Source organism: Sus scrofa, chromosome 4, assembly GCF_054392235.1.
Source record: "Sus scrofa isolate SSC_HxYL_T2T_F1_AM1 chromosome 4, Sscrofa_HxYL_maternal_Yorkshire_Landrace_v2.0, whole genome shotgun sequence".
Lineage (NCBI taxonomy): Eukaryota > Metazoa > Chordata > Mammalia > Artiodactyla > Suidae > Sus > Sus scrofa.
In genome coordinates this window covers 117,974,670-118,001,988 of record NC_139386.1, presented here as the reverse complement: position 1 = coordinate 118,001,988, position 27,319 = coordinate 117,974,670, and the positions used below count along the sequence as shown (strand labels likewise).

Sequence of the window (27,319 nt, the reverse complement as noted above, 5' to 3'; positions counted from 1 at the left end):
CCTACATTCAGAATTTTCTCATCATCCCTGAACTTACATAATATTTTTCAAGTAAATCGTTTGCGAGATAATTGTGCACTAATAGATCAAAAATAATTTTATATTGTTTATGGTCTTTTCTTTCATGAATCGATTTAGATTTTGGATGCTAATTTATATTTTGGTGTTCAAACCAGGATTAGGGCAGTTGTTGATGTGTAGAACTCTCGACAGAGCTTTAATTTTTTTTATAGATGTCAGCAAGAAGAGATTATCATTCAATTATTTGTGCCTGAAACTATTCAGTTCACATTGGCTGAAATAGCTGCCCAAATTCCTCAACTGTCTACTAACCCCACTTCTCTGAGTTGTATCCCTCATCCTTACTTATGCTCACAATGGCTTAGAAGCTAGAAAGAAAAAGTATCATGTTATGAGCATGATTCTGCCCTCTGTGTGCTGTTCATCGTCTCTCCTGAGCACTGAACTCATCTGTGTCCTCTTCCTTCTCATGGATCAACGAGCCCATACCTGGATCCCAGGCAGTGAACTTTTCATTTCAGGTCACATTCCATTTCTTGGTTTCATTTTCCAATCCTGATCAAAACTTATTTTCTGCAAGCTGTCAACTTGGTAAAGATCAGATGTGGTAAATCATCACACAGCTAACACTCACCCTCCGGGTCTCATTAACTTCCATTCCAGGAGTTTCTCTTAAGCTTCAGATTGAATAAGCTCTTCCTAGGGTATGCTTTGAAGAAATTTGTCCTTTGCAGGGCTCATGGCAATTATCATCATATATTTTGTTTTTGTTTGTTTGTTTATGTTCTTTGCCATGGATAAGTTCTGGGGCCAGGGATCGAACCCACGCCACAGAAGTGGCAATGCCAGATTCTTAACCCAGCTGCATCACTAGGGAACTTAGTCATATAATTATCCATATAATCATTTCTTCAATGTCTATCTATCCTACTGTTCTAGAAGTGCCTGAGAAAGGGAACTTGTGCCCTCAGCTCCTAGCACAGTGTCTGGCAGATAATACACCTTCATAAAATGCTCATCACTGTTGTAAATGCAATAATCACTGGTGATTTAATGTGTTATTCCTCACATGAGTATTTGTCTTGTAAAGGGAGGGGGGGAAACGTGTATCGAGCTTCATGTGCCAACACTATGAACTCTGTGAGAAATGCATTATTATTCTCATACAAATTTCTCATTCAAGGTCCCATAGCAGACTAGCATTTCAACTCAAATCTGCCTGACTCTTAAGTGTTTTCATTACATTGTTCTTTTGTTCCCCAAGAACAGAGAGTACAACATCCCTTTCTGACCCTTCATTCATATCACAGACATGATCTTTTATGTTATTTATGAGCTTTTAACGGGTCTCATTGCTTGCCCTCCTGCCTCCTAAAATCCTTTGTCTATGCAACAACCAGAGTAACCTTCCTAAAATATAAATAAGGCATGCCACTCTCCTGCCTTAAATCTTCCAGGTTTTTCAATGTACCTGGGATAAAGTCCACATTTCTGACAACGGCTGACAATGCCCTCTGTGATCGGACCTCTGCCTGCTTTTCAGGCCTCATCTCTTCCCACAGTCCCCTTTGATCCCTGTGCTTCAGCCATACTGGTCCTCTTCGGTTTCTTAGACTATACCGAGCTCATTCCTGTCTGAGGACTTCTGTGCTCGCCTCTCCTTCTGAATTTCACTGTCCTGGCATTCACAAGTTTGCATCCTCCCCACCAGTCAGGTCCCAACTCAGATTTGTCTCCTCAGTGAACTCCTCTGCCGCCACCCCCCCCCACACACACACACATAAAGTAGCAGTGGTACCAAGATTCCTGTCACTCCCACCATATCACCCTGAGATACTTTCTCATCCTGCCGAGTCCAACCCTCACCTAGCTAACACTTACCCTGTGGTTCTCAGTCGAATCACTACTGCCTTAGGGGAATCGCCCCTAAAACTTCAGAGAGGGCAGGCCCCCCAGTTGGAGATTTTTTAAAACCTGTATGTCTTCTTTGCTAAAATTATAATCAAATACTGGTGTTCGCCCTTGTAACAAACTGATATTATCTGGTTTATTTATTGGCGTGATGTCCCAAAAATATAAATGAAAGCTCCAGAAAAGCAGGGATCTCTGTCTTTCTTATTGCACCCAGAGATAAATACATAGTCCTTTCTGTATGGAACTTATTTACTTATTTATTTATTTGAAGTTCCCAGGCTAGGGGTTGAATGACAGCTGCAGCTGCTGGCCTACACCATAGCCATGTGGGATCCGAGCCACATCTGTGACCTACACCACAGTTCATGGCAATGCTGGATCCTTAACCCACTGAGCAAGGCCAGGTATCAAACTTGCATCCTCATGGACACTAGTCCGGTTTCATTTCCACTGAGGCACCATGGGAACTCCTCTGTGGAATTTAGAGTGTAGGAACTATTTCAAATAGTTAAAGTAATTACTTTTTGAAATAATTATTTATTATTGTTACATATAACATATCGATGATATTATTATAATTTATTATTTATTATAACTGTATACAGATAATTATTTTTAGTAAAAATTTAAATGTTTTAAGTGTTTAAATACTTAAAATTAGTAATTTAAAGTGGGATGTGAATTACAAAAAAGAAAATACAGAGAAGTGGGGCATGAGGAGTGCTGAGAAGAAAGAGCTACCTAGTCTAGTCTGGATAGAGGAGAGGGTAAGAGAAGCCCTCCCATCAAGTGATGGTTAAGCTGAGACCTGTGATATAAGTAGGAGTTAGCCAGGCATGAGAGGACTCTGGACTGAGATGGTGAGGGAAGAATGTAACAACAGTCCAGGCATCTCTAAGGGCATGTATGTCCCACACTCCACCCCAGTCAACCATTCACTCTCTGTCCCACTGGCCTGTTTTCTTCATAGACTTCATGACCACCTGAAAATACATGATTTTCTTGTTTATTTTCTTGTTTACCCTCTTGTTTATGATCTGTTCCTCTAAACCTTTAAAAGAAAAGGTCCATGGAGTTCCCGTCATGGCACAGTGGTTAACGAATCCGACTAGGAACCATGAGGTTGCGGGTTCGATCCCTGGCCTTGCTCAGTGGGTTAAGGATCTGGCGTTGCCGTGAGCTGTGGTGTAGGTTGCAGACACAGCTCAGATCCCGCATTGCTGTGGCTCTGGTGTAGACCAGTGACTGTAGCTCCAATTGGACCCCTAGCCTGGGAACCTCCATATGCTGCAGGAGTGGCTCAAGAAAAGGCAAAAAGACCAAAAAAAAAGAAAAAGAAAAAGTCCATGAGGGCAGGGACTTTATCAGTATTGCCTTCCACTCTACTCGAGTGCTGGGAACAGTGGCTGTCCTCTGGGAGGTGATGGACTTAAATGAATATGTGAAGGTCTTGAAGTAGTAAAGGTAAAAGCAAGACACTAAAAGAAAAGCCCCAAGTCTCTGACACAAGATGGAAGGAGACCGTAGCATCAGAACATCTGGGGTTGGGGCAGGTGGGTTAGCAAAGAGCAAAAGCGGTAAGCATGTTAAGGAAAAGGAACATTATCCAAAGTAATGAAAATAAATGCCTTTTAAGCAGCTGTACTGTATGATCAGATATGTGATTTTAAAACATCAGTCTAGCTTGAGTATAAGGAATGGATTAAAGAAGAACAAAACTGGAGTTTGTGTGGTAATGAACCCGACTAGTATCCATGAAGACACAGGTTCAATTCCTGGCCACGCTCAGTGGGTTAAGGATCCAGGTTGCTGTGACCTGTGGTGTATCTTGCAGACTTGGCTGGGATCTGGAGGTGCTGTGGTTTTGGCTGTGGCTGCAGCTCTGATTTGACCCCTAGCCTGGGAACTTCCATATGTCATGGATTTGGGCATTAAAAAAATAAACAAATAAATAAAAGGAGCAAAACTGGAAGAAAAGCAACCAGTATTGGAAAATTTTATAGTTGTCCGCAAGAAAAACGACAGTCCCTTGAACCAGGGTGGAGGCCATGGCAATAGAGAAAAACAATTGGATTTCAAAAGTATTTGAGTGATCAAATTGAATTGATGTAATGGATAATTGGATGTAGCAAGTGAAGAGAGAGAGAAGGCAGCATTTAGTCCCAGCCTTGAGCCTTAGATGAAAGATGCAGCCATTGCCTAAACAGAAGTCACTGGAGAGGAACAAGCTTTGTGCACAGGGTGAGAGCTCAGTGACAATGTAGACTGGTGGGGACTCAGACTTCCTAGTGGGTGAGTCTAGTAGGCAGGTGGACAAACCTGTCTAGGGCTAAGGTAGGAGGTCTGCTAGAGATAAACACAATTAGGAGTGATCCCTGTTACTGTTCGTTAATTAAGTGCTTTTGTTGTCACTGGATATTGACAAGGCTCTGGAACCAAACTGCCTGAATTAGAATCCTGGGTCTCCTCCACTTTTGTTCAGTGGTCCTGGCCAAGTTACTTATTATCTGCAAGCCTCAGGGGTTTGTTTGTTTTATTTTTTATTTTTTGCAAAATAAAGTTAATAAAAGGACCCATCTCACAGGATTGTTTTGTAGGTAAAATGAGATACAAGAGGTAATATGCATAAAACAGATCTTTGTATAGAGCAAGCTCTAAATAAATGCTAATGATTCTTAGCCTTTATTAGCCTTTTTGGCATTATAAAGATTACCAAGTTCAAGGATTTTTGCTAAGCATTATAGAGATAATGTAAAGCCAACAGACTCCTACAGGTTAATATTTGCAGTCTTAAACCAAATATAGATCACATAGTTTGAATCTTCAACAACAGTGATGCCTAAATTCCTCTTTACAAGCTGATGCCTTTAACTGACAGTTTTTGACCCATACTTTTCTATATTTATTCTGTTTTCAGATTATACTTTTACTGGCATTGATGAGTAGTTACTGGAACACAAACGTGCATGACTTTAGTAAGGAAGCATTGATAGGAATTAAAACTACCTATTCTAAATTTCCGTTATAATTATTTTTCCTGACTAATCAATGAAAAGGCATTTAAAATGTAACACTATGCTTCCCAGAGGTACATGCTGAAATCTGCCACTGAATAAGTGGTTCCTTTTTTTACTTATAATAGATAATATGTGTCTAAAAGCACAAGGAACTTTATCAGCTATGATTATCTTCATCAAAGGACACTGCAGAATGGAATGGAAACACTAAGTTCAAGTAAAGATAGATGTCTGTGTGTATATATACACACACACATATTCTCATGCATGTGCATATATATATGTACACAGTAAATGTAAATGGAATATAAATGATAAAAACGATAGGTTTTTTTTTTTTTTTAAAGTAATGAATCTTTGCCCTGGAAGGGATCCTAAAAGTCACAGTCCAGTAGTTCCATCACATAGATGCAGTATCTAAAGTCCAAAGAGCTGGGATGAATTGCTTGAGATCAGATAACACTGTATGGCAGCGTCATGATGGAATGCTGACCTTCTAAGCACCAGCCCATTATTTCTCCACTGTACCATTATTAACAGACTTACGATTGCATTTTACTTTAAATAAATTCTGATGGAGTCACGAATATGTTTGTTGTGTTCAACAGCCTAGATCTCTACCATAGTAGCTACATGGACTCAAACCAGAGTTAAACTGATTATCTAATCTCTTTTATTTAACCATATATTATAGTGTTAAAAATAAATTACCCAAGATAGACAATTTAAAGATTCATACAGCGAGTCATTGTCTACAAAAGATTTGAAAATAAGGCTGACATCTGTTACAAAGAAGGATTAATTAGGTATTACTTTAAATGATGAATTCTGGCTCCATTTCCCATGAGAACAGTTGGTAAATGTACTGTTCTAATTAGGGATTTGGATCAAAATATCATTTTATTCTAATCATGAAGCCTATTAAGATTTTTATTAATACTATCAGTTTTACTAACTATGTGTATCACACATGTTTATATGACAAGCACAAATACTTTTCCTCTGGTGAAAAAAAAAAAATCTTACAAATGGTATAACATTTACGATTGGAGGTTATTGATTTAGGGCTACACTGTAGCATTATAATTTCCTTTTATCATAGCATGCTTTCTTCCTGTTATGTTATTAAAGATATTGTGTTATTAAAATCTCATAAGATCCTATAAAATGAATGACAGGAGAAGCAAAACTATGCCAGGAGCTTTGGCAGATAGGACTTAAATCATGGGCTTGTATTCTGTATGGAAGACTGGTTTCTCTAAAAGCATTTTCAAAAGAAACACATGCCATGTGCCACCCTTCTCATCTACTATCCCCTTATTACCATCTAAATCCAGTCATGTGGCTTGCTTTCAGTGCAGCTTTGGGAGGCAGTATGGATAATAGGAAGAACACAGAAATTAGCATATGGAGTCCTGGGCTTAAATCTTGTCTTTACTACTTATTGGTTCTGTCTTTTTAGGCTGGTTACCTAAGCCCCCACACTCTTCCTTCCTTCATTCTGTCATGTATAATATAGGGATAAATTATGATGATAATATACTCATTTCTCAAGGGTGGTTGTAAGAATTATATGAGCTAATTTATGAGTATGACATACAGTGTTACTTAAAGAACCATTTATTTAATACCTGTCAAGAGAATCTGTGAATAGTTATAACATTCTCCAAAAATGTTCTAAGCCACCAACAGGTAGTGGAAGAATGGAGAAAGTTAAAATAAAAACATATATATGTGTAGAAATACTAAACTGCTTACAGATTTCAATAACTATTTATTTTTTAATGAATGTTTGATTTTTTATGGAAAAGAATTATCTAAATCTTACTTAGAGAAACCACATAAAATTCTCTTTTTAAAATTTTCATTAATGGGCAGGAAGATAAAACACCAAATCATCCCATTAAAAGAATAGATATTTAGAAATGCTAGTTATATGGGGAGGCTTGCTCTCTTGTAAATGCATCCTCAGTGTCACCACTGTGTGCTGTCACCTCAAAGGATAAGATGGTGGCTGAGACAGAGGTCACAGCCGGGGCTTGGATGGGAGATGGATATTTGCTGGATGGCTTTGCATAAACAAAAAGGAAGGAGGCTTGCAAGATGAAAGTGTATGGGTTTGTGTATAGGAGGCTAATTAGATAGTTTGTCTTTTAAAAAAATCTGTTGAATGTACATCTTAAGAAAGATTGAGTTCCCTGGTGACCTAGCAGTTAAAGATCCTGTGTTGCCACTATTGCAATTTCTGTGGCCATAGCCAAAAAAAAAAAAAAAATTCAGGAGTTTCTGTCATGGCTCAATGGGGAAACGAATCTGACTAGGATCCATGAGGATGTAAGCTCGATCCCTGGCCTTGCTCAGTGGATTAAAGATCCAGCATTGCTGTGAGCTGTGCAATAGGTCACAGATGTGGCTCGGATCTGGCATTGCTATGGCTGTGATATAGGCCAGTGGCTACAGCTCTGATTCGACCCCTAGCCTGGGAACTTCCATATGCTAAGGGTGCGGCCCTAAAAAGACAAAAGCTAAAAAAAAAAAAAAAGATTCATAGTAAATATACAGAAATGCAACCAATTTCCAAATGTTAATCTTGTATCCTGTTACTTTGTTGAATTCATTGATCAGTTTGTTGGAAACATGCCCCCCCTATGTTCACTGCAGCACTATTCACAATAGTCAAGACTGGAAACAACCTAAATGTCAGTCAACAGATGAATGGATTAGAAGATGTGGTATATATACACAATGGAATACTACTCAGCCATAAAAAAGAACAAAATAATGCCAAGTGCAGCAACATGGATGGAACTAGAAATTCTCACAGTAAGTGAAGTAAGTCAGAAAGAGAAAGACTGACACCATATGATACCACTTATATCTAGAATCTAATATATGCCACAAATGAACCTATCTACGCAAAAGAAACAAACTCATAGACATGGAGAACAGACTTGCGGTTGCCAAGAGGGAGGGAGAGAGAGTGGGATGGACTGGGAGTTTGAGGTTAGTAGATGCACATTATTGTATTTGGAGTGGATAAGCAATGAAATCCTGCTGTATAGCACAGAGAACTATATCTAGTCACTTGTGATGGAACATGATGGAGGATAATGTGAGAAAAAGAATGTATATATGTGTGTGTGTGTGTGTGTGTGTGTGTGTGTGTATAAAACTGGTTCACTTTGTCATACAGCAGAAAGTAACAGAACATTGTAAATCAACTACAATAAAATTTTTTTTTCAAAGAGAGAGATTTGTCAACAAGACAATAGTTTCCAAAAAATGTTTAAAAATTGGTTCTTTTACATTCACATTTCTTTGTATACTTTTAAATTCATTAAAGCAAATTTGGACCATCTTTTACCCTCTAAGCCAAGTAAACATCCACGAAACCAAGAGACAAGGAAGTTTCTGGAAGCACAAACCTTACTTGGCCTGTCCCTTTAGAAAGCTGTTACGAGTAAAGGCAAACTCCCAAGGCCATTGCCTACTTTATCCTCTGAACCTGGGGTTGTTTGTAGCAACCACTAAATCCTCAGTCTCAGTAGTGAGCTAAATCTTTGCATGAGACCAATTCAGAATAAACATTTCAAAAGGTGTTTACAAAACCCATTTTTAGAATTCAAAATGAAAATAACTTTTATAGAAATCCATAAAAACATTTATTCCTACAGCTTGGATTACTTACTTTATTGAAGAGAAGAATGCCACTGAGAAAAGGTAGCACTTACATTTTAGCTACTAAAATGTTCATATCTAGACATATTTCAGAAGTAGCAATAAGGAAACAGGAATTAGCCTTCAAATCGAATATACATTGCAGGACATATCTCAAAGGCAGTTAGGCCACATACAGCTTACTGCTACGAGTACAAAGTCTGCATCTGTCTATGATCAAAAGTCCCAAGCTCAACCACCTATAATCGTCCCTTGCAAGCTGCCATTGCTGGCCCCCTCTCACTCACTTGTACTTCGCTGGCAAAATTCTAAGCAGGATCAAGAAAGGGAAGAAATATTTTAATTTAAAAAAGCATGAAAAATAAATATATTAAAAATAAATTTAAGAAGTAAAAAGAACTCTAAGCTGGCTAAATCCAGTTATCTGCCTCTAGGCTGAGCATCAGTGAAGAGATGTACACAACCGAGTAAATCTGAATCACTGCATTTTTATGATCATGATCCTCTTCTCCCAACAAAGAGTCCTTCTGTTTCTGTTCTGAATCTCCGGCTCTCTTGTTTTCTCAAGGAATTTACTAATTTATTCTTTCTCTCTCCTTCATCTTAAACCTCTCCTCTTAATTGAGGTATTCCCAGGAATATATAAGCATATTCTACTGTTTGTGATGTTTAAATACATGAATACAAGCATCTCATCTCCCAAGAGTCACTGCTGTTTTTCCTCTTCTGTTTCCGAAGCTTTTTTTAAAGAATGTTCTTGCCCTGGCTTTACTTCTACACTTCCTGTTTACCTTTCAGTTCACTTGAATCTGTCATCAGCCTGCAACTCTGCACCTAACTCACCCTTGCTAAAGTTAACACTCATCTCCATAATGGATTTTTCAAGCATTTGATCCAACTGGCCACTATTTCTCAAAATAAGGGCTTCATTGACTCCTTGATATCACACTTCCTTCTCCTTCTTTGGCACTTCCTTGTCATTCTCCTTTGCTAACTACTCTTCAAACTCTCCATGATCAAGTTCTTTGGGTTCAGACCTTGCAGTTCTTTTCTTAGACTCTCTGCCTACGTGTTTCAAACACGCCCATGGTTTTAAACACTTTCTGTGCTAATGACACCCCAACTAATACTGCCAGTCCTGACCCCCAGAATGACGAACTCACATCCCATTAATTACTTGACTCAGTCATTTACATGCCTCAAGGCTGTTGCAAACCAACGTGCTCAATGTGGAGCCTTATTCTTTCCTCTGCTACCTCTCTCAGTGACTTTCCATTTCACTTAGAAAAAACTCCAATCTCTTTATACAGCCCCCAAGGATCTGCATGATTTGCCCATCATCCAGATCTTCAAACTCATCCCATGTTTCTGCATGGCAGCCTTACTGAACCAGTTCCTTGAAAATGCCAACCTCTTGCCTGCCTCAGGTTTTGCATATGTTATTTCTTCCATTTAAACAGTTCCTTCACATCTCCCCCTCATCACTTAACAGTCTTGACTAAAACAACTTATCCATTGGTGTTCAGTTTAAATAGTGTCCCGCCAACTCCCCAATGCAAGTTAGCCCCCATTCTCCAGCTACTATTCTCTCTCACCGAATCCAGTTGATTTACTTCATAGAAGTGATTGCAGTGTTCAGTTATACAGTCATTGTGTATTGTTATGTCCAACTCTTCTAGAAGATGATAAACTCCATGAAACAGGGACATTTTCTGTTTTATTTACCATTGTAACATATTGTCTAGTCTGTAGCCTGCATTCAATATGTGTGAAGTTCTTAAACCAAATAAATAAAAGTTCATTGCTAGATACTTAAATGGATTAAGCTATTTAATCTTTGTAATGATCCAACATATAATGGTGTCTATGTGCATTAGAGATATAAAGCATTGAGTTCTTGTGTCTCTTACAATATCTAAATTTACATAAGATTTATGACTTGGTGTAACTACCTAGAAAGTTTTCCATTTTACAAAGTCTCTCCATTTTGCATTATGGCATTGAACTTTCAGGCATCACTTTTTGTTAGCAGACAACACAAGCGAGGTTTAGAAAGACAAGAGACTTGTTAAAATTCACATTTCTAGTAAGACGGCAAATCTTTAGATTTTTCACGTCAAATTCTTTACATGATATTATATTGCTACAAGACTAAATTTTAAATATTTGGAGAAATGGGCAGAATCACAACTTTAATTTGCCACTTATTCCCTTGAAAGACAATCACAAAAAACATTAACTTTGATGCCATTAATAAGGTCATATTACCAAATTTACCATTGCCCACCACCCACTGATAGACTATAATGCTAACCAGCTTTGGGATCAACATGAAAACATTTAAAATGATCCTGTCTTGAGACAAACTATAGTGTATTGAATTCCTGGTTCCATCTTCTGGTTAACATAGCTTAATGGAGTAGGGGACGAAGACCCTGCAACATACATCACAGCTTGCAGCAAGGCAGGATACTTAACCCACTGAGTGAGGACAGAGACAGAACCCGCATCCTCACAGACACTATGTGGGGTTCTTAACCCCCTGAGCCACAGTGGGGACTCCCAAGATACTGAATCTCATAGATCATAAAGTCAGGCTTCAAGATTGCTCAGCTGGTAGGATGTGGGTCTGGGGTTTGAATTCAAGTTTATCTAGTTTAAATCCATTTTCTTTGCATGCTAGCAATCTAGACTTCCTTTTGTCCTTTTTGATTAGCTAACCTTTGTTTCTTTAGCTTCAAAATAATGATTATTGTTCCTTATTGTTTTACTAAGAATCTTTTAAAACATCCACTAAGAATGGGTATGAAAAAGTACAACAAAATGGTAATTGTGTGAGGTGAAGGATGTGTCAACTAACCATACTGTGGTAATCATTTCACAATATACCCGTGTAATAAATCCTTATTGCACACCTTAATCTTATACAATGTCATACGTAAAATGTACCCCAATAAAGTTGGGGGGAAGAAAAGCATGGGTGAGAGACAAGAGCATGAAGTCAGAGCATGAAATCCCATTTTTTTACTTACCAGCTGTCGATCTTAGGCACATTATCTTACTTCAATAATCCTCAATTTTCTTGTCTACAAAATAAGAAAAATAATAAGGTAATTCATGGGATTCTCATGAGAAAGAAATAATACAAGCACCAAATATGTTCCCTAGCCCACAGGAGATGTCCAATAAGTAATAGTTATTACATTTTTAAGAGTTTTTTTAAAATACTATTTTAGAACTTATTAGCTGGGTGACTTTGAAAAGGTTACTTGACCTCCGCAGGCTCTATTTCCTCTTACCTAAAGTGGGGATTATAACATTATCAACTATAATCATTTTGTCCAAATCAATTTTTGTTCAAATAGGGATAGTTTTGAGAATGAAAAAAGGCATTTAAATAATATAAAATTTAAAATAGTCACTAAAATTGGTTTCATTTATATTGGTAGACCTAGAAAAGAGTTCCATACAAAAATATTTACAAATATAAAATGCTTTCTAAAATATATATATGTTTACTTTAAAAGAAAATGAAACATTTATAATGCCTGAGTACTAAACATAAGCACAATAATTATTCTTTTTATATATTCACATAATTTATCTTTTCCTCAAGGCATATAATTACTATTATTTCCAAAATGTGTTTTTTCAATATTGACTTCATTTTAATTTTTCATAATATTATCTTAAAAATCATTCTTAAAATCACATGTTATGGTCAATAAATTTGATATTCATGATACCTCCAATTAACTTTTCTATGTTTGACAAAATATTTGAGAAAATGTATGAGAAAATATTCTAAGAGTGCTGAGGAATATGGAATATTACGAGCAAATTCTGCTAAATGCAGGATAGTCTGAATTATGTTTTTTATATTAAATGTGGAAATAGTTCAACTCAAATATTTTCACAGATACTATCTTTTGCCTTCACTCAAAGTTAACAATTTTAGCAAATTTTTTGTAATTAAAACATCAATAAATTGACGCTTTTTATTATTCTTTTTAATGTTTCACCCAATTTTCTTCCAAATCTTTCTCTCAATTTCACTTATTCTGACACAGAATAAAAATTTACACAAGAAAAACCAAAAGTTTGATCAAAAAATTATTCCCGCCAGATTAGATATTCCAAAATACAATTATAGGATTATAAAACTAAATTATGTACATTTATATTCTCATCATTTAGTTTGTTCAATTGTTTCCATTTTAGGGGAAAATTTCAGTGGCTACCTGTTTGTATGCTTTGTCTTTAATAGCTGAGGTCCCCTCCAAAACCTCAAAAGTTTAAATTCCATTCTTACACTGTAATTAAATCTTTCCATTTTTTAACAGGAAATATTAAGGAACTTGACTATTAAAAAGGTCAATAGAATTGTAGGATAATTACAAAATCATTTATTAGAGGTTCAAATGAATATCCAAAATTAACTTTGTGATAGGCCATAGAAAATATGTATTGTCATGATGATATATGTTTGATACTAGCCCCCAAATTTCACAGTTCAGTTCTCTGTGTGTATAGGATATTCATAAATTTTGACAACTGTTGCTTATATTTCAAAAATATTATCAAAAAATAGAACACAGTAACTTCCTTGGATTATACACGACACATATATCATAACAAATTTCCTGTGCCTGTCTGCTCCATGAGTTTCTTAATTTTATGAAGGAACCATTTTTTCACCATACATTATATATAGTAATGTGATAGTCATATTATCACCATGAAAACAAATACATTTTCAGTGTTCACCTTTAGAAATGAATGAACAAAGGTGTTGAAATAGCATCAGATGTTTCACTCTCAATTTAACGAATCTCCGCTGTTGGTCTTATGGGGGTGTCTGTGTGTATGATAAAGTTGTCTTTTTATTGCCATTTTCAAATGGTTCTCCTTTTCTTTGGCTCTTGTCAATTTCAATGTGTTTTGGCTTAACCTTTTTACAATCCAACCTATTTGGGGTCTTTGAGCCTCATGAATTCTTATATTCATTGCTTTCCCCACGTTTGGGAAGTGTTCAGTCATTATTTCATTAGCTCTATTCCTAGCCCTTTTTCTCTTCTCTTTCCAGGAATACCATAATGCATAAATGTATTTTATTTTATTGGTGTTCCATAAACCCCATAGGCTCTTTTCATAGTTTTTTTTTTTTTTTAATTCTTTTCACTCTCCTGACTGGTTAATTTTAGTGGAAATTGGAAACTAATTTTTTCTTCTGCTTTTTTTGAGCTCTTTGTTGAAGATTTCTTTTGAATTATTTAGTTCAATCATTGCATTCTTCAGCTCTAGCATTTTCACTTGCTTTATTTGATGGTTTCTATTTATTTGTTAGACTCCTCGTTTGTTCATGCATGCCGTTTCCTAATTTTGTTTAGTTGTCTGTGTTATCAGCTAAACTTCTTTAAGAAGGCTGTTCTGAATCCTTTGCCAGACAGTTCAGTGATCGCCATTTCTTTAGTACCAGTTATGGGAGCTTAATTTCCATTAGTGGTGTCATGTTTACTTGATTTTTTGTGATTCTTGTAACCTTGTGTTGTATCTGTGCATTTGAGTAAACAGTCTCCTCTTTCAGACTTTACAGGTTTTGCTTCAGCTAGTTAAGCTCTTCACAGTCACCACAGCTTGGGGTACTGGACGGGTCAGCTGGTAGCATCTACAAACAGATGGATCATGCTATTGGGATCTCTAGCTGGGTGAGGTCACTGCTCTTTACTCTTAGAATGGGGGTCAGGTTGCCCCTGGCTGGGCTCTACTGTAGGTCTGGCTGGGCTTCATGTTCAACCCGTGCCTCTGGGTGAGTTCCTTAGTTAGACAGAGTTGCTGGCTATTTTCCGCGTTTGAATGGGGGTGCTATCTGGGCTCTGCAATCACTCTTGGTCAGATGAGGCTTCAAGTTGTCCTCTCCAGCCTGGATGGTTTCTTGTTTGGTCTTTGCATTTAGGCAGGGCCATAGCCTGGGCTTTACTACTGGGTACACCATTGGGTGGGCTCCACTGTTGAAAGAGGTTGTAGGCTGGGCTTTCTGGTCCGATGGGGTTGCTAACTGTACCCTGCAGTGGCGGGGTGGGGGGAGCTGGTGACCATGTTCTGGTGTTAGACAACATCGCTGTCCTAGTCAGGTAGGGCCACAAGCTATGCTCTGTGATTGGGTGGGGTTTCTGACTAGGTTCCCTGCTTGAGGGAGGTGGCCAGCTATTCAGCAACCCCTCAGGGTCATATGTTCTGCTCCATTGCCTGGTAGGGTTGCAGGCTGAGCTCTACAGCTACATGGTTCCATGGGCTGAGGGTTAAGCGTCCTCAGGGCTTTCTGGGCCCTTTGGTTATGCAGGACCAGAGGCTCTGCTTAACTGTTGGGCAGGGCTGCTGGCTTGACTCCCTGCCTTGGAGGTCAGGGGATGTCTGTCATAGCTGTAGAGCACTGTGGCCACAATTCCCAAGGCAGCGGATCTGTATGCTATGCTCCACAGTCAGGCTGGACTGTTATTTGCTCTCCCGCCTGGTTAAAATATGTTCTGTGGCCAGCATGGCCCCATACTAGTGATCTAAATCGGGCCAAACTGCCAACTGAGTTCCCTGGCCTGACTGGGCCACTGGCTTGGCTCTGCAGATCTACAGAGCTGCCGGCTGGGAGCGCCACTCAGGCACGGTTGCAAGCAGGAATGTGGTGTGCAAGATGTGAATGCAAGTTGCTGCACGTCCCATCTTCCTTATCTGTCTCAGTCTGAATCTTAGCAACTGAGCTCCACAGAGTCTCCCAGTGATCCCTGTGAGGAAGGACCTAAGTGAGCCTCCCAGGAATGTCCCACAATGCTGGGGAAGCTGGACATCCCCCCTTTGGGTTCTCTTTTTCTTACTGGAGAAACATTGGCCCCGGGCAACTTCTCAGTATGGCACTGTGCACCCCTCCTCCCTCAAGAAAAGGGTGATGTGGTCAGCATGAAACTGCTCCTCCTACTCTTTTCATACATTCTTTCCCAGTCTTTGTTTTCCAGGAAGGGCTTCAGCCTCACCTGGGCTCTGCAATTTCTCAAAGCTCTCCTGTCTGGATATTGTGGTTAGTTGGTCTTCTTGTTAGGGTGGCTATACTTCCTGTGTCACCATTTTGATGATGTCACCCAACTCCTTTAAGTTATTATTCTTGAAATAAAAGTTTAAAATACACAAAGCATTTATTCCTTGACGGTCTTGATCTTCATTTCATAAAAAATATTCCAGACGTAGAACACCTTTAATTTTGCATTTTCCTTGATTGAATTTTTAAGAGTGGTTCTAAGAGCATCTTTGAGGTGGACGTTAGAGTATACATAGTTTCAAATCCTTTCATTTCCTTTTTAAAGATGAAAATCTCTTTTCTCCTTGTTCTGATTTTTGTTTTGCAACTGAAGTCAGTGTTTCTTTTGCTAATTCAGATTTTAAATCTATTTCTGATTTCATTTAAAGTATGCCACAGGAGTTCCCGTCGTGGCGCAGTGGTTAACGAATCCGACTAGGAACCATGAGGTTGCGGGTTCGGTCCCTGCCCTTGTTCAGTGGGTTAACGATCCGGCGTTGCCGTGAGCTGTGGTGTAGGTTGCAGACGTGGCTCGGATCCTGCGTTGCTGTGGCTCTGGCGTAGGCCGGTGGCTACAGCTCCAATTCAAGCCCTAGCCTGGGAACCTCCATATGCTGCGGGAACGGCCCAAAGAAATAGCAAAAAGACAAAAAATAAATAAATAAATAAATAAAGTATGCCACAGAAGATTCACATTTTTCTTCCTCTTTGCATGTCCTCTGTTAAAGTATCTAAAATAACTGTGACTTATGGCAAATATTCAAACACTGGGAAGTAATAGAGAATATTATTGAGTTGTATTCAAGTACCATACATTCAGAGAGCCTAGCGAGGCAACAGCACTACATAGAATCAGATGTCAAAATTACCAACTTAATGATTTATTTTGTTTGCAGAACTTGCTTCTTGGAAGGCCAATTATATGTCTTAGAATACCACTCATGAATTTTGTGTAATGTATTTTATAAGTATAAACCTAATTTTTATTTACTTTGCAAGAATGTTTCACTTTTAGCAGCAGACACAAGGCCAAGAATATACACTGAAAAAATGGCAACACCTACAAGCTTGACTGATGACATCATGATCATGTCTTTCTGTCACGTTCCTGTCCCTTTCTCTTCAGGCTGGAGGACTGCCTTTCAGGTATCTAGAATAGCTCATCTCTTACATCACTAATTCTCAGATTCTAAAATTATCCAACGACCCATGTCAATTAACACATTACCACCAGTTAACAATTTACCACTTACAAAACACATTACCAATTAACAATGTACACAGAAGTAGCTATTAGCTGACTTTCCATACTTCCTGAAACAAAGGATGAGATTATACATTTGATTATGCATTTATTCCGTTTTCAGGGTAGTAAAAAAAGAGAAAATTTGCCTAGGGTGGCTGCACATCGTCTATCCTGGAGGTTTGAAAGATTGTGTAAGGCCAGCATTTGAATGCTTCTATATTGCATCAGGAAATAAAACCAGATGACCTTGAGACCACTTAGAGCCTTAAAATAATTCTAAGGTTTTGATGCCGGGGATTAACCCATTAAGCCATCACCACTGGCTGTAAGAATTCTGATACTCTGAGGCTGGTGTGAGCTTTTGTTCAGCTCAGGGCTTACTTGCTATAGAAAAAAGAAAAGTTGGAATTAAGCTGTCATCCAAAAAAAATTAACATATGCACCTAATTGGCTTAGGTTTTATTATTATTATCATTATTATTATTATTATTATTCATACAATTATAATTTGGGTCTATAGAAAATATGGCCATTATTTTTAAATTACTATTTCAGAAAAGCAAGTTACCAAGATTAAGGTTGTGACAAAAGTAAGGAAACTTCATAAAATGTACAGAAATTAACAGCTCAACCCAAAATGGGCATATCAGTACATAAGCAGGAACACATTTTCAAGTTCTTGATATGCTTGGCCTCTCTCCCATACCACTAATTACTTCTCAGCTCAAATGGGCAAAATCGTTAGTGATTTGCTCAGCAATAGGTGAAAAGATATGTTTCTTTCTTTCTTTCCCTGTGGAAAACTGTCTGCATTGTACTGCAATGCTGAGCAAGTTATTCTTAGCAGCCTGTGTCCTCAGACATTTTATGGCAGCTTGGGCAATATTAGATGTATGATTAATAAATAATTACAACTATGTGTCCTATCTTCAACTCATATTCAAAAAGAATTTTGACAATGTGAGGCATTTGAGAGGAGTTCCAAAAACAATATATTTATACATTTTAATTTAGATTTATTCCAGAGTTAAAGCACAAATATTTACATATCCCAGGCCTACTTTACATATAGAATTATTTTAACCATTAGCAGGATACAGCTACCTCCAGGGAGAAATGCAGTAAAGAATTTAGCAGCAGGAAAACATAGTAAACAACATTTTAGGACAGAAGGTAAAGAGCATCGTAAACATGGAGCATCTGAAATTAGAGAAAGATTTTTAATTGGGTGGAATGTAATCACTCAGCTGGAATTTGTCTACCTTACCAGAACATGAACATTTTGTTATTGTCGTGGAAACTACTTTCAGATATTTCGCTAACAAGCCAAGCAGAAAACCCCCTTTCTGTCTTACTCCACCTAAGAGTACAATACGATATGAGCTGAGCTCATCTGTCATTGCAGTGATATATCAGAACGATTACATCACTGGCAGAATGGTATAGTCATTGTGAACCTGGGTCCTGGATTTTCTGGAAAAGTCCCAAATTCCCACTTGATCAATTCCAGGGGTTATCGTTAGGTTCCAAAGTTATGATCATTGCGACTATAAAACCAAAAGCTGTGGCTGGATGAGAAAATACTTCTAGCTCCAGCTTGACCCCTTAGTGTGTGCCCCAAAATGTTTCTTAAGCAATTTGGGTGGCAGTGCCTACCCGCCTCTTTATGAAAAGGCATGAGTGGGAAAATGCCAAATAGCTTCTCGTTCCAGGCTTAAAAGCATTAAGCAGGATGGTCTAGCAGTTAAAAACGGAGACTGGTACCAGTGTGCTTGGATTGGAATCCCAGCTCTGCTAATCTCAGTTCTGTGTGACCCTGAGCAAACTAATAAACCACTCTGTGCTTCGGCTTCTTATCTATTCGTAAAATAGGCCGAAGACAATGGCAATTTCTCATGGAGTTGTTACAGAGGGCTTTGATGAATTGATATACATAGAGCACCTAAAACAGCAGAGAACCGTAAATATGATAAGCATATTGGCTAAATAAACACATGGGAGAAAGGACCACCCAAGTTCAAATTCAAATTTAACTAATTCAGTTATTCAGCTGCCATTCCCTCTTTGCACTCCAGCTCACAGCACCTTAAAAGATGGGTTTTGTTCTGTACAATTAAGAAACTTGCCCACCGACTCATCTCACAGCCAATAGTCATAGACCTATATGTCTGATTTCAAATCTGTGCTCTTTAAATTCTGTTTCCCTAGGATCCCCAGAAATTTTGCAAGATGACTCTTTATTATGTCTTGGTCCCAAGTTCATTGTCTCGAAAAATATGTAACAAGCACGATTTTTGGACATAGAATGGTTGAAAAGTAATGCTTCTGGTTTACTTTCTCATAACAAATAATAGTAGTTAAAGAACCAGATTCTACAGCAAGACTTCCTGTGTTCCTAATATCAGCCCTACCACTATCTAGATGACCTTGGGATTAACCTTTTGTGTCTCAGATTTCCCTTCTGTTAAATGAGCATAATAGTACCTAATCCAGAGGGTTATTGAAATATTCATAAAGCATGAGCATAGTTCCTGACGCATAGGAAGCAACACAGAAATGCTTCTTGTTATACACTTATCATTACTACTACTACTTGAAGAGGCTAGGCTGGATGGGAGAAGAGACACTGAATGATGCTATGCTGATGTCATCACGGTCCTACAGAAATACACAGATGTGTTTCCAGCTTTCATTCAAACAGAAAGTCGCCCTCTTGTCAAAGGGATTTCATCCTCCTTCCTCACAAACCACTGGTTTAGTGTGCAGAAGAACACCCATCCCCAAAGAAGAGACATTTAAAAATGCTCAGCTTAGAGATAAAAACATCTGGGGCTTAGGCAGGCCCTACCAACAATAAACAATACACAAAAAAAATGTTGAAAGGAGGCAAAGCCTTCCACAGAAACTAGCTGTTAAGAGAGTCAGTATCTTATAAATTAGCCTTTGAGCAAGGACATAAACAAAAAACTAACATGTGGTGAAATAGGTCCCACCGACCTGAATGAATGAAAAGAACGCTGGGTACCCAAAGAGGTGAAGCCTGGCCCAGAGGCATCCCCTCAGCTACCCGTGTTGAATGAAGAGGAAAAGGAGCTTGATTTCAGAAACCTTGTAAAGCCTTGAAAGTTGGTTACATGTATATAAAGAGTATATAGTTATTTGTATAGAATGTAGCCTTAATTTTTTCTCCATTATTCATAGAATTCTAAATATAAAAGTCCTTTCAGGGATTGTAAGAGAGAGTTGCCTGAACTGGCTGCGCCCTGCTCCCCAACTCAGCTGTTAAATTTGAGATTCTGGTGTTTACAGTGTACAAAATAAGTAGTACTTCCAATGTTTTCTCTTAATAAGGCTTATTTCTTAATGGACTCCTTTTAGATTTATCTTGGTAGGGTTTTAGTTTCCCATTTGCTTTCTCCTTTGTTTTCAACAGAGGGAAAAACTTGAACAGATTTGTTGAGAGCCTCAGTGAATGGGTCACTAAGAGGATTGTAGATTTTAATAGATTCTTCTCTTGCCTTTCCACGCAGCTAGCTATTTCCTAAAACCCCAAGTTTGAAGGATTTGAAGTAGAACTTTAAATATTATAGAGCTGAATCATCAAAGAGTTTTAAACCTGCCACTGGATGAAGGACAAAAAGAAAGGACCATCTGATCTAATGCTATGAATTGTTAGCACTGAGGATGGTTCCCCTGGAGCAGAACAGAGAAAAACAGGAAAGGAAAGTGCTTAATTGAACCAAAATAGGCTACCATGGCATACATGGAAATCAAAGCTTTAAAGTGACAAATTAAAATAAAGGGTAAAGAAAGCAACGGTGATATTCACTTTCTTTCCTGGAGGCTGCTAACTCATCTAGGGCAATGGATTTCAGATTCTAGAAAAAGCACTGGTCCATGATGATGTTTTCAGCGATTCCATACAAAGTGAGGATAAAATAGTGAGGTTTTTTTATTAAGCGTACTTATTTTTATTCCAAAGATTTTTCTGGGAGTGTGTTCTACCTACATTTTTGTATAGACCCTTTCATTGCAAGAGATGGTGACAAAATGTGGTAGTTTATTTTTTTAATTTCAGTGCCTTCATGATTAAAATTAAAGGTCAACCTGCCTCCTCACTCCCATCAGGAAATTAAAAAAAAAAAAAAAATCTGATCTGTGGGGAAAAAAAATAAAAGCCTGAGACCCAATAATCTGAGCCAGTTCTCTTTCAGAAGGTGGATTAGAATTACCTTAGAAGGAGTTTCAAAATAGACACTTCCCCTCCCTTGTGTTGCAGGCTCTCAGAAGGAAAGTGGAAAGAAGGGGAATGGAGATGTGTACTTTTGTCTAAGATTCTGACACAGATCCTAACTGACATTCACAGTTCTCATGGGGGAATGGTCAACTATCATCCTTGGAAGACCCATGTCTTTTTACTTCTGTATTTTTCTTGAATGTATTCGCCTCTGTGGACAGGATTCAAGTAGTTTACAAATGGATTTTCCTAAATAGGAGGAATAATATTTTAGGAAACAAGTTTCTATGCCCCACATAAAAAAGATCTTTGAAGGAGAAGCTTCAAGGAAACAGCAATTCTTTTCATAAAGAAATCATAATATTAAGACTCTAGGGATATCACAACTATATTCCTGACGGTGGTGGCAAGCTAAATAAAGTCCTTGAGCTAATTTTAATGGAAAGGTTTCCACACACAAACTGAATAAGTAGACATACTCTATAAATACATGTTTCTTGAGTTCTAAAAAGCTACATGGGGGAAAGCTAAAATACATATCCAAACTGTGCAAGATGGGTGAAAGCTTAACAGTAAGCCCAGATTTCTCTGCACACTGTGAAACAAAATAAAATCTTTGAGATCTTGAGTTCCTCTCTGTCCTTGAGATCAGCCTACTATAATCTTCTTGCTCCAATTCAGCTAATTTCCTTGCTGGCCTGTATTTTTTTTTTTTTTTTTTTTTAACGTTTACTTCTTTAGCAGTTGGTCTCCATGAAAGGCTTGGCTTCCTTAAGATGTTTTTGGCACTAAGGCTATACCCTGACCTTCCCCTCACCCCACCCTACTGCCAGCATTAAATATGGCTCATCTCTTTCTATGTAAATCCTACCATTCTCTGAAGCCTATTTTGTTTATAGAAGCACAGAACACTCAGCACGTGCCAGGCACTTGCTGGGCTCCAAAAGGCATAAAGGGCAATTAGAGATATTTTTAAGGAGATTTGTGTTTTAGGTGTGGAATATAGTTTGGGAGGAGTCAAACAGAAACAGGGTGATGCTTTAGGAGGCTACTAGAATACTCTAGGACAATGATTTACACAGTTTCCAAATCAACAAAATCAGAATCACCTGGCAACTCGTTAGCGATGCAAATTTTCATTCCCCATCCCAGACCTGCCCAATCACACACTACAGGCTTCACCCCAGTAATCCGCACTAGAGCAAGCCTTCCAGATGATGCTAATGCATATTGAAGTGTGTGAGCCACTGACTTAGGAGAAAAGTGGTGGCAGGCAAGATTAGTGGCCATGGCTTTGGAGAGCAGAAAACACACTTTCCAGCTGTTAACTGAACTGAGAGACACGATGACTGATTAGATGACAAAGAAAAAGTGAAATAAAATTTCAAGGCTTGTGATTTGTGTGATTGATGCCTAGCGGAGCCTTTCAGAGATATAGAAATATAAGGGGAAAAGATCAGACTCGGGGTAGTTAGTGTAGAAAATAAACGCTTATTTTATATTAGGATATGTCAAATCTAAAATTTTTAGACATTCAAATGGAGCTGTCCAAAATGGTAATGTAAAAGAGAGATCTGAATATACAGAGAAGAATTAAGATAAAAGTGATCTTAGGTGTGATTCAAATTGACGAGCTAATAAAAAACATGGGAGCTGAGGAAGTCACCCAAGGAGAATATGAGAAGTGAGGGCAACTGAAGCTGGAATCTGGGAAACACTAACATTTAAAGAATAGACGATGGCAGAACTTGGGAGAGAAAAAACATAATCATGGTATTTTAGAAATTCACCAAGGCAAGAATTTTAAGAAGGAGGAATTAATCAACAGTTTTAAATGTCACAAAGAGATTAAGGTAAGGAGAGAAATATATCCATTAAATTTGGAAACGAGAAGACAGTCGTGACTTTGCTAAGAGAAATTTCAATGGTGGAGAAATGAGATTACCGTAGGAGAAAAAAAAGAATGAATTAGGACTTATGGTTTCAGCCACAACATGCAGAAAGTTTGGAATTCATTGCTCTTTACAACAACAAAAGAAGGTGGACAAACTGAAAACAAATAACTTTTCTTGGACCCCTCAGAGAACTTGACCACCACCCTCCAAATCTGAAGAGAAGCAGTAACCAAGAAAAAAGAGGCCAAGTATATTTACCTGAAGTAGAAGCCGCCGGAGCCGTAAACTGATAGGAGCACTTAAAGGGGAATTTTGGCAAATTGCTGGAGGAGGAATATGGACGAGCATGCGTGTGCGAAACTCCTGGGAACCTCCAAATTATCGTGAGCGCTCCTTCCAGGTGATAATACGGTAAATTCCCTCCCTCAGTCCGCCCTGGGTCCGTGAGGGAGGGCTTTACTCTAGGACTGCGGGGGTGGCCAAACTCACAACAGCTGACACTACATATATATGCTTGACAGCAATTTATTAGTCATATAAAGTTACGCACAAGAGAGGACCACACTACATGCAATGCGGAATTCCTGGGGGTTTCACTTGGGAAAGGAGTGAACAACCAAGGACCATAGGAGGCAAGATTTATAGTGGCAAAAGGATGGGGTGCACCTCAGGTTTTACACAAGGAAGGGGTTGGTTTATGGTAATCCGGTGAGGAACTGAAACCCACTCTTTAGGGATAAACAAGCCCTATATTTGGTCCATTTGTGAGGGAAGGTTGTTAAGTAAGAGGGGTCTCCTCCAAGGGAGCAGAGTGAGGAGGATATAATCACCAAGTTTTCTATTTTATGGATTTGATATGTGACACCTGGTCCTTGCTGATCCTGCCTGGAAGGCTTGCCCCTCCCAGGATTAGCCAATTCCCAGAGATAGCAAAGGATTTGCCTGTGAGCACACCTTCCATTTGCAAACTAACAAATCTGGAGCCCGCACCTCTGAATTTATTTATTTATTTATTTTTATTTTGGCCCACTATTCTCCTGCTCTAATTACCCAGCAGCAGGTACCAGACGGTTAGGGATAATTCCTATACACCCAAGTCTGCTGGAAGTATTCAAAGTAGCCAATCCTAAACCTGTTCATGCTGCCTCACCTGTTCCTTCCTGTGGAAACCACAAAGACTCTTGACAACACTTTTCTCTTACTTCCTCTGACTCTTGTTTAACCCTGGGGCTTCCCCCATGTGGCCCTGTGTAGGGCGCTGTGCCTCCTATTTCTAGGGATTTGGGAGTAAAAAAGTTCTTCCTTCATGACAGCCGTGTCTGTGTCATGTGTCTTACCATACGTGATTAAAACAAACCTCAGCTACCTTTAAAACGGAGGGGCATTTGGGTTAGGACATTCAAGTCCCTCCTGGCTTTACCAGATGCCAAGGCAGCATATAATTTTAATTTTTGGTCTTACATCTCAAGCAGGGGAAGGAATGATCATTCTGAACTGTGTCAAAAGGCTTATCAGAAAAAACACCTATGCTCCAGAGGTAGATATTTGGCCAAAGCCTATCCCAGTTGGGGAAGGACACTTTTCCACTTGAGTTCTATCCAGCTTTCCTATTTCATAAAAAGGGGGAAAAAATTAACAGGAGTCAAGATTTTAAGAGTCTAGATAGGGCAAGCTAAATCCAAGGAAAGGAGTAGGCAACAGAAGGAAAAACAAACAAAAAGCTCAACCACTAGAGAAACATTTGTAAAAGTTATATACCTAAGACAAAAACTGATTAAAACACAAAGACTTAATTGCAAGATAACAGTGCCTTTCTCCCCCACACTTCACCATCATACCACAGAGCTCCAGAATAGTGACAGTGGATCACACCTGAAAGAACTGCAAGACATAGGTTCTCTCTGAGGGGGAGGCATTAGAAAGTCCAAAGTCAAGAAGGGAGACAATAACAGGACTCAGAAGTTGAAGCCTCCAGCACTTACAGCTACAAAAGCATTAAGCACATCCCACTCTTAACCAGGTCACCATAGGTCCTCACACAAAACATCTAGTTACCTCGATTCCTGTTATCTAATACAAGACGTCCAACTTTGGGCAAAAAATTGCAAGGCATGCCAAACACAGTAGGGAAAAAAGACAGTAGGATTAAATGAAGAGATAAAGCAATTACTAGAACCAGAGTGTTATCATACAGACACTGGAATCAACGCATGGGGAATTTAAAATAACTATGATTCATATGTTAAGGGATCTAAAGGTAAAAGTCAATAAACATCTGGAGTTCCCTTCTTGGCTCAGTGATTAACAAACCCGAACCTGACTAGGAACCATGAGGATGTGGGTTTGATCCCTGGCCTCGCTCAGTAGGTTAAGGATCCAGTGTTGCTGTGAGCTGTGGTGTAGGTTGCAGACATGGCTTGGATGGATCCCGTGTTGCTGTGGCTATGATGTAGGCCGGCAACTGTAGCTCTGATTCAACCCCTAGCCTGGGAACTTCCACATGCCACAGCTGCTGCCCTTAAAAAAAAAAAAAAAAAAAAAAAAAAAGTAAATAAACATCTGGACAATGCCAGAGATGGAAACTCTTAAGAAAGAGTCAAAAGAAAATACTACAAATTAACTTTGTCACAAAAAACTAAAGGGTATTTTGACTGGCTCCTCAGCATTCTCAACGTAGCTAAGGAAAGAATTTTGTGATGATAAGTCATCAGAAACTTGCCACACTGAAATATAAAGAAAATAAAAGAATTTTAAAAACAGGACAGAATGCTAAGAAATGAAGGACAATTTCTAAAGGTGTTACTTATGCATAATTGCAATATCAAAATCAGGAAATAAAGTAATAGTGCGTTGTAACTTGGAGGATAAAATAAATATCCGTAAGTATATACCGATATAAATAAATGAATAAATTAATAACTGGGGGAAAACAGATAAAATGTCCACACAGAAGAATGCCAAATAAGTGTACAAATACTCCACCCCGAGGAAGGTAAAGCATAATTCATTGCCCCTTAAGAGCTGGCTGTCCACTGAAACTTTCTTCCAAAGAGTACACATGTCAGGGAGGAAAAAACAGACTTTCTACAAATTGTGCTATCAATTAGATATTCATATGCATTAAGATAAATTTTGATCTATGCCTTGCACCATGTCCAAAAAATAATTCAAAATGGATCACATACTTGAATGTAAAACCTAAAGCTAGAAATCTTCTAGATGAAAACAAAGGAGAAAAATCTTTGTGACAATGGGTTAGGCAAAGCTTCTTATATTTAACACCAAAATCACAATTTATAATTTTTTTTAATTACAAATTAAGAACTTTTATTTTTCTAAAAATTACACTGAAGAAATGGAAAAGCAGGTCACGGATTAGGAGAAAGTATTTGCAAATAATATAACTGCTAAACACTTATGTTCAGAATATAAAAAACTGAAAATTCAATAGTAAGAAGACAGCCCAATAAATTAAAATTGACAACAAAATTGAATAAACACTTTACCAATTTAGATATACCAATGACAAATAAGCACATATGAAATAAAACTCAACATCAAATTACTCTCAACCACAAAACAATACCACTAAAACTCCACTGGAATGAATATACTCAAAAGGGCTTACCAAAAGCTGGAAAGAATGTGGAGACACTGGAATTCTCATACCCTGCTATTAGAAATGTACAACCACTTTGGGAAAAGTGTGGTGGTTTCCTTAAAACATTAAGCATAAACTTATGATACATTAAAACAATTCTACTTTATGTTTAAATGAAAGACTTGGACATGATGTTCATAGAAGCATTACTTACGAGAGCCAAAACCTGAAAACAATCCAAATATCAGAAGATCAATAAATTTTAGTATATCTGTACAATAAAATACCTCCCATTAATAAAAAAGGAACACACAAGGAATACATGTAATCCCCAAAGACTATACCATCTATGAGAAGCTAGATACAAAAAAACAAATATATTCTACAAATCTAATTATTCAGAATTTCTAGAAAATACAAAACTATGAATACAGAATTAAGTCAGTGGTTGTCTGGGGCTGGGAGTGAGAATGGGGTCAACTCTAAAATGCATGAGGGGATTTGTGGAGTGATACGAGTGTTCTAAAACCAGAATGTGGTGACTGCATATATTTACTAAAACTCAAAGAGAACCACATGCTTAAATAGGTAATTTTTATAGTTTGTAAATTGCATCTCAATAAAGTTGCTTTAAAACATTGTGA

The 27,319-nt window shown here is 38.1% G+C and overlaps 1 protein-coding gene across 5 annotated transcripts in view; it reads right to left on the bottom strand.

Moving 5' to 3' along the window:
• LOC106510209 (uncharacterized) overlaps positions 1 to 23,454 on the bottom strand; it is a 561,578-nt gene extending 538,124 nt beyond the window's left edge. For all 5 annotated transcript variants that reach the window (XR_014844618.1, XR_014844619.1, XR_014844620.1 and 2 more), the window contains exons 1-2: positions 23,333 to 23,454; positions 11,663 to 11,716 (exon numbers count right to left, since the gene is read on the bottom strand). Coding sequence is in view for 1 of the 5 variants with exons in the window: in XM_085023822.1 (XP_084879948.1) it covers positions 11,663 to 11,684 (22 nt within the window). In the remaining 4 variants the exon portion in view is untranslated. The remainder of the gene's footprint in view (positions 1 to 11,662; positions 11,717 to 23,332) is intronic.
• Positions 23,455 to 27,319: the final 3,865 nt, after the last annotated feature.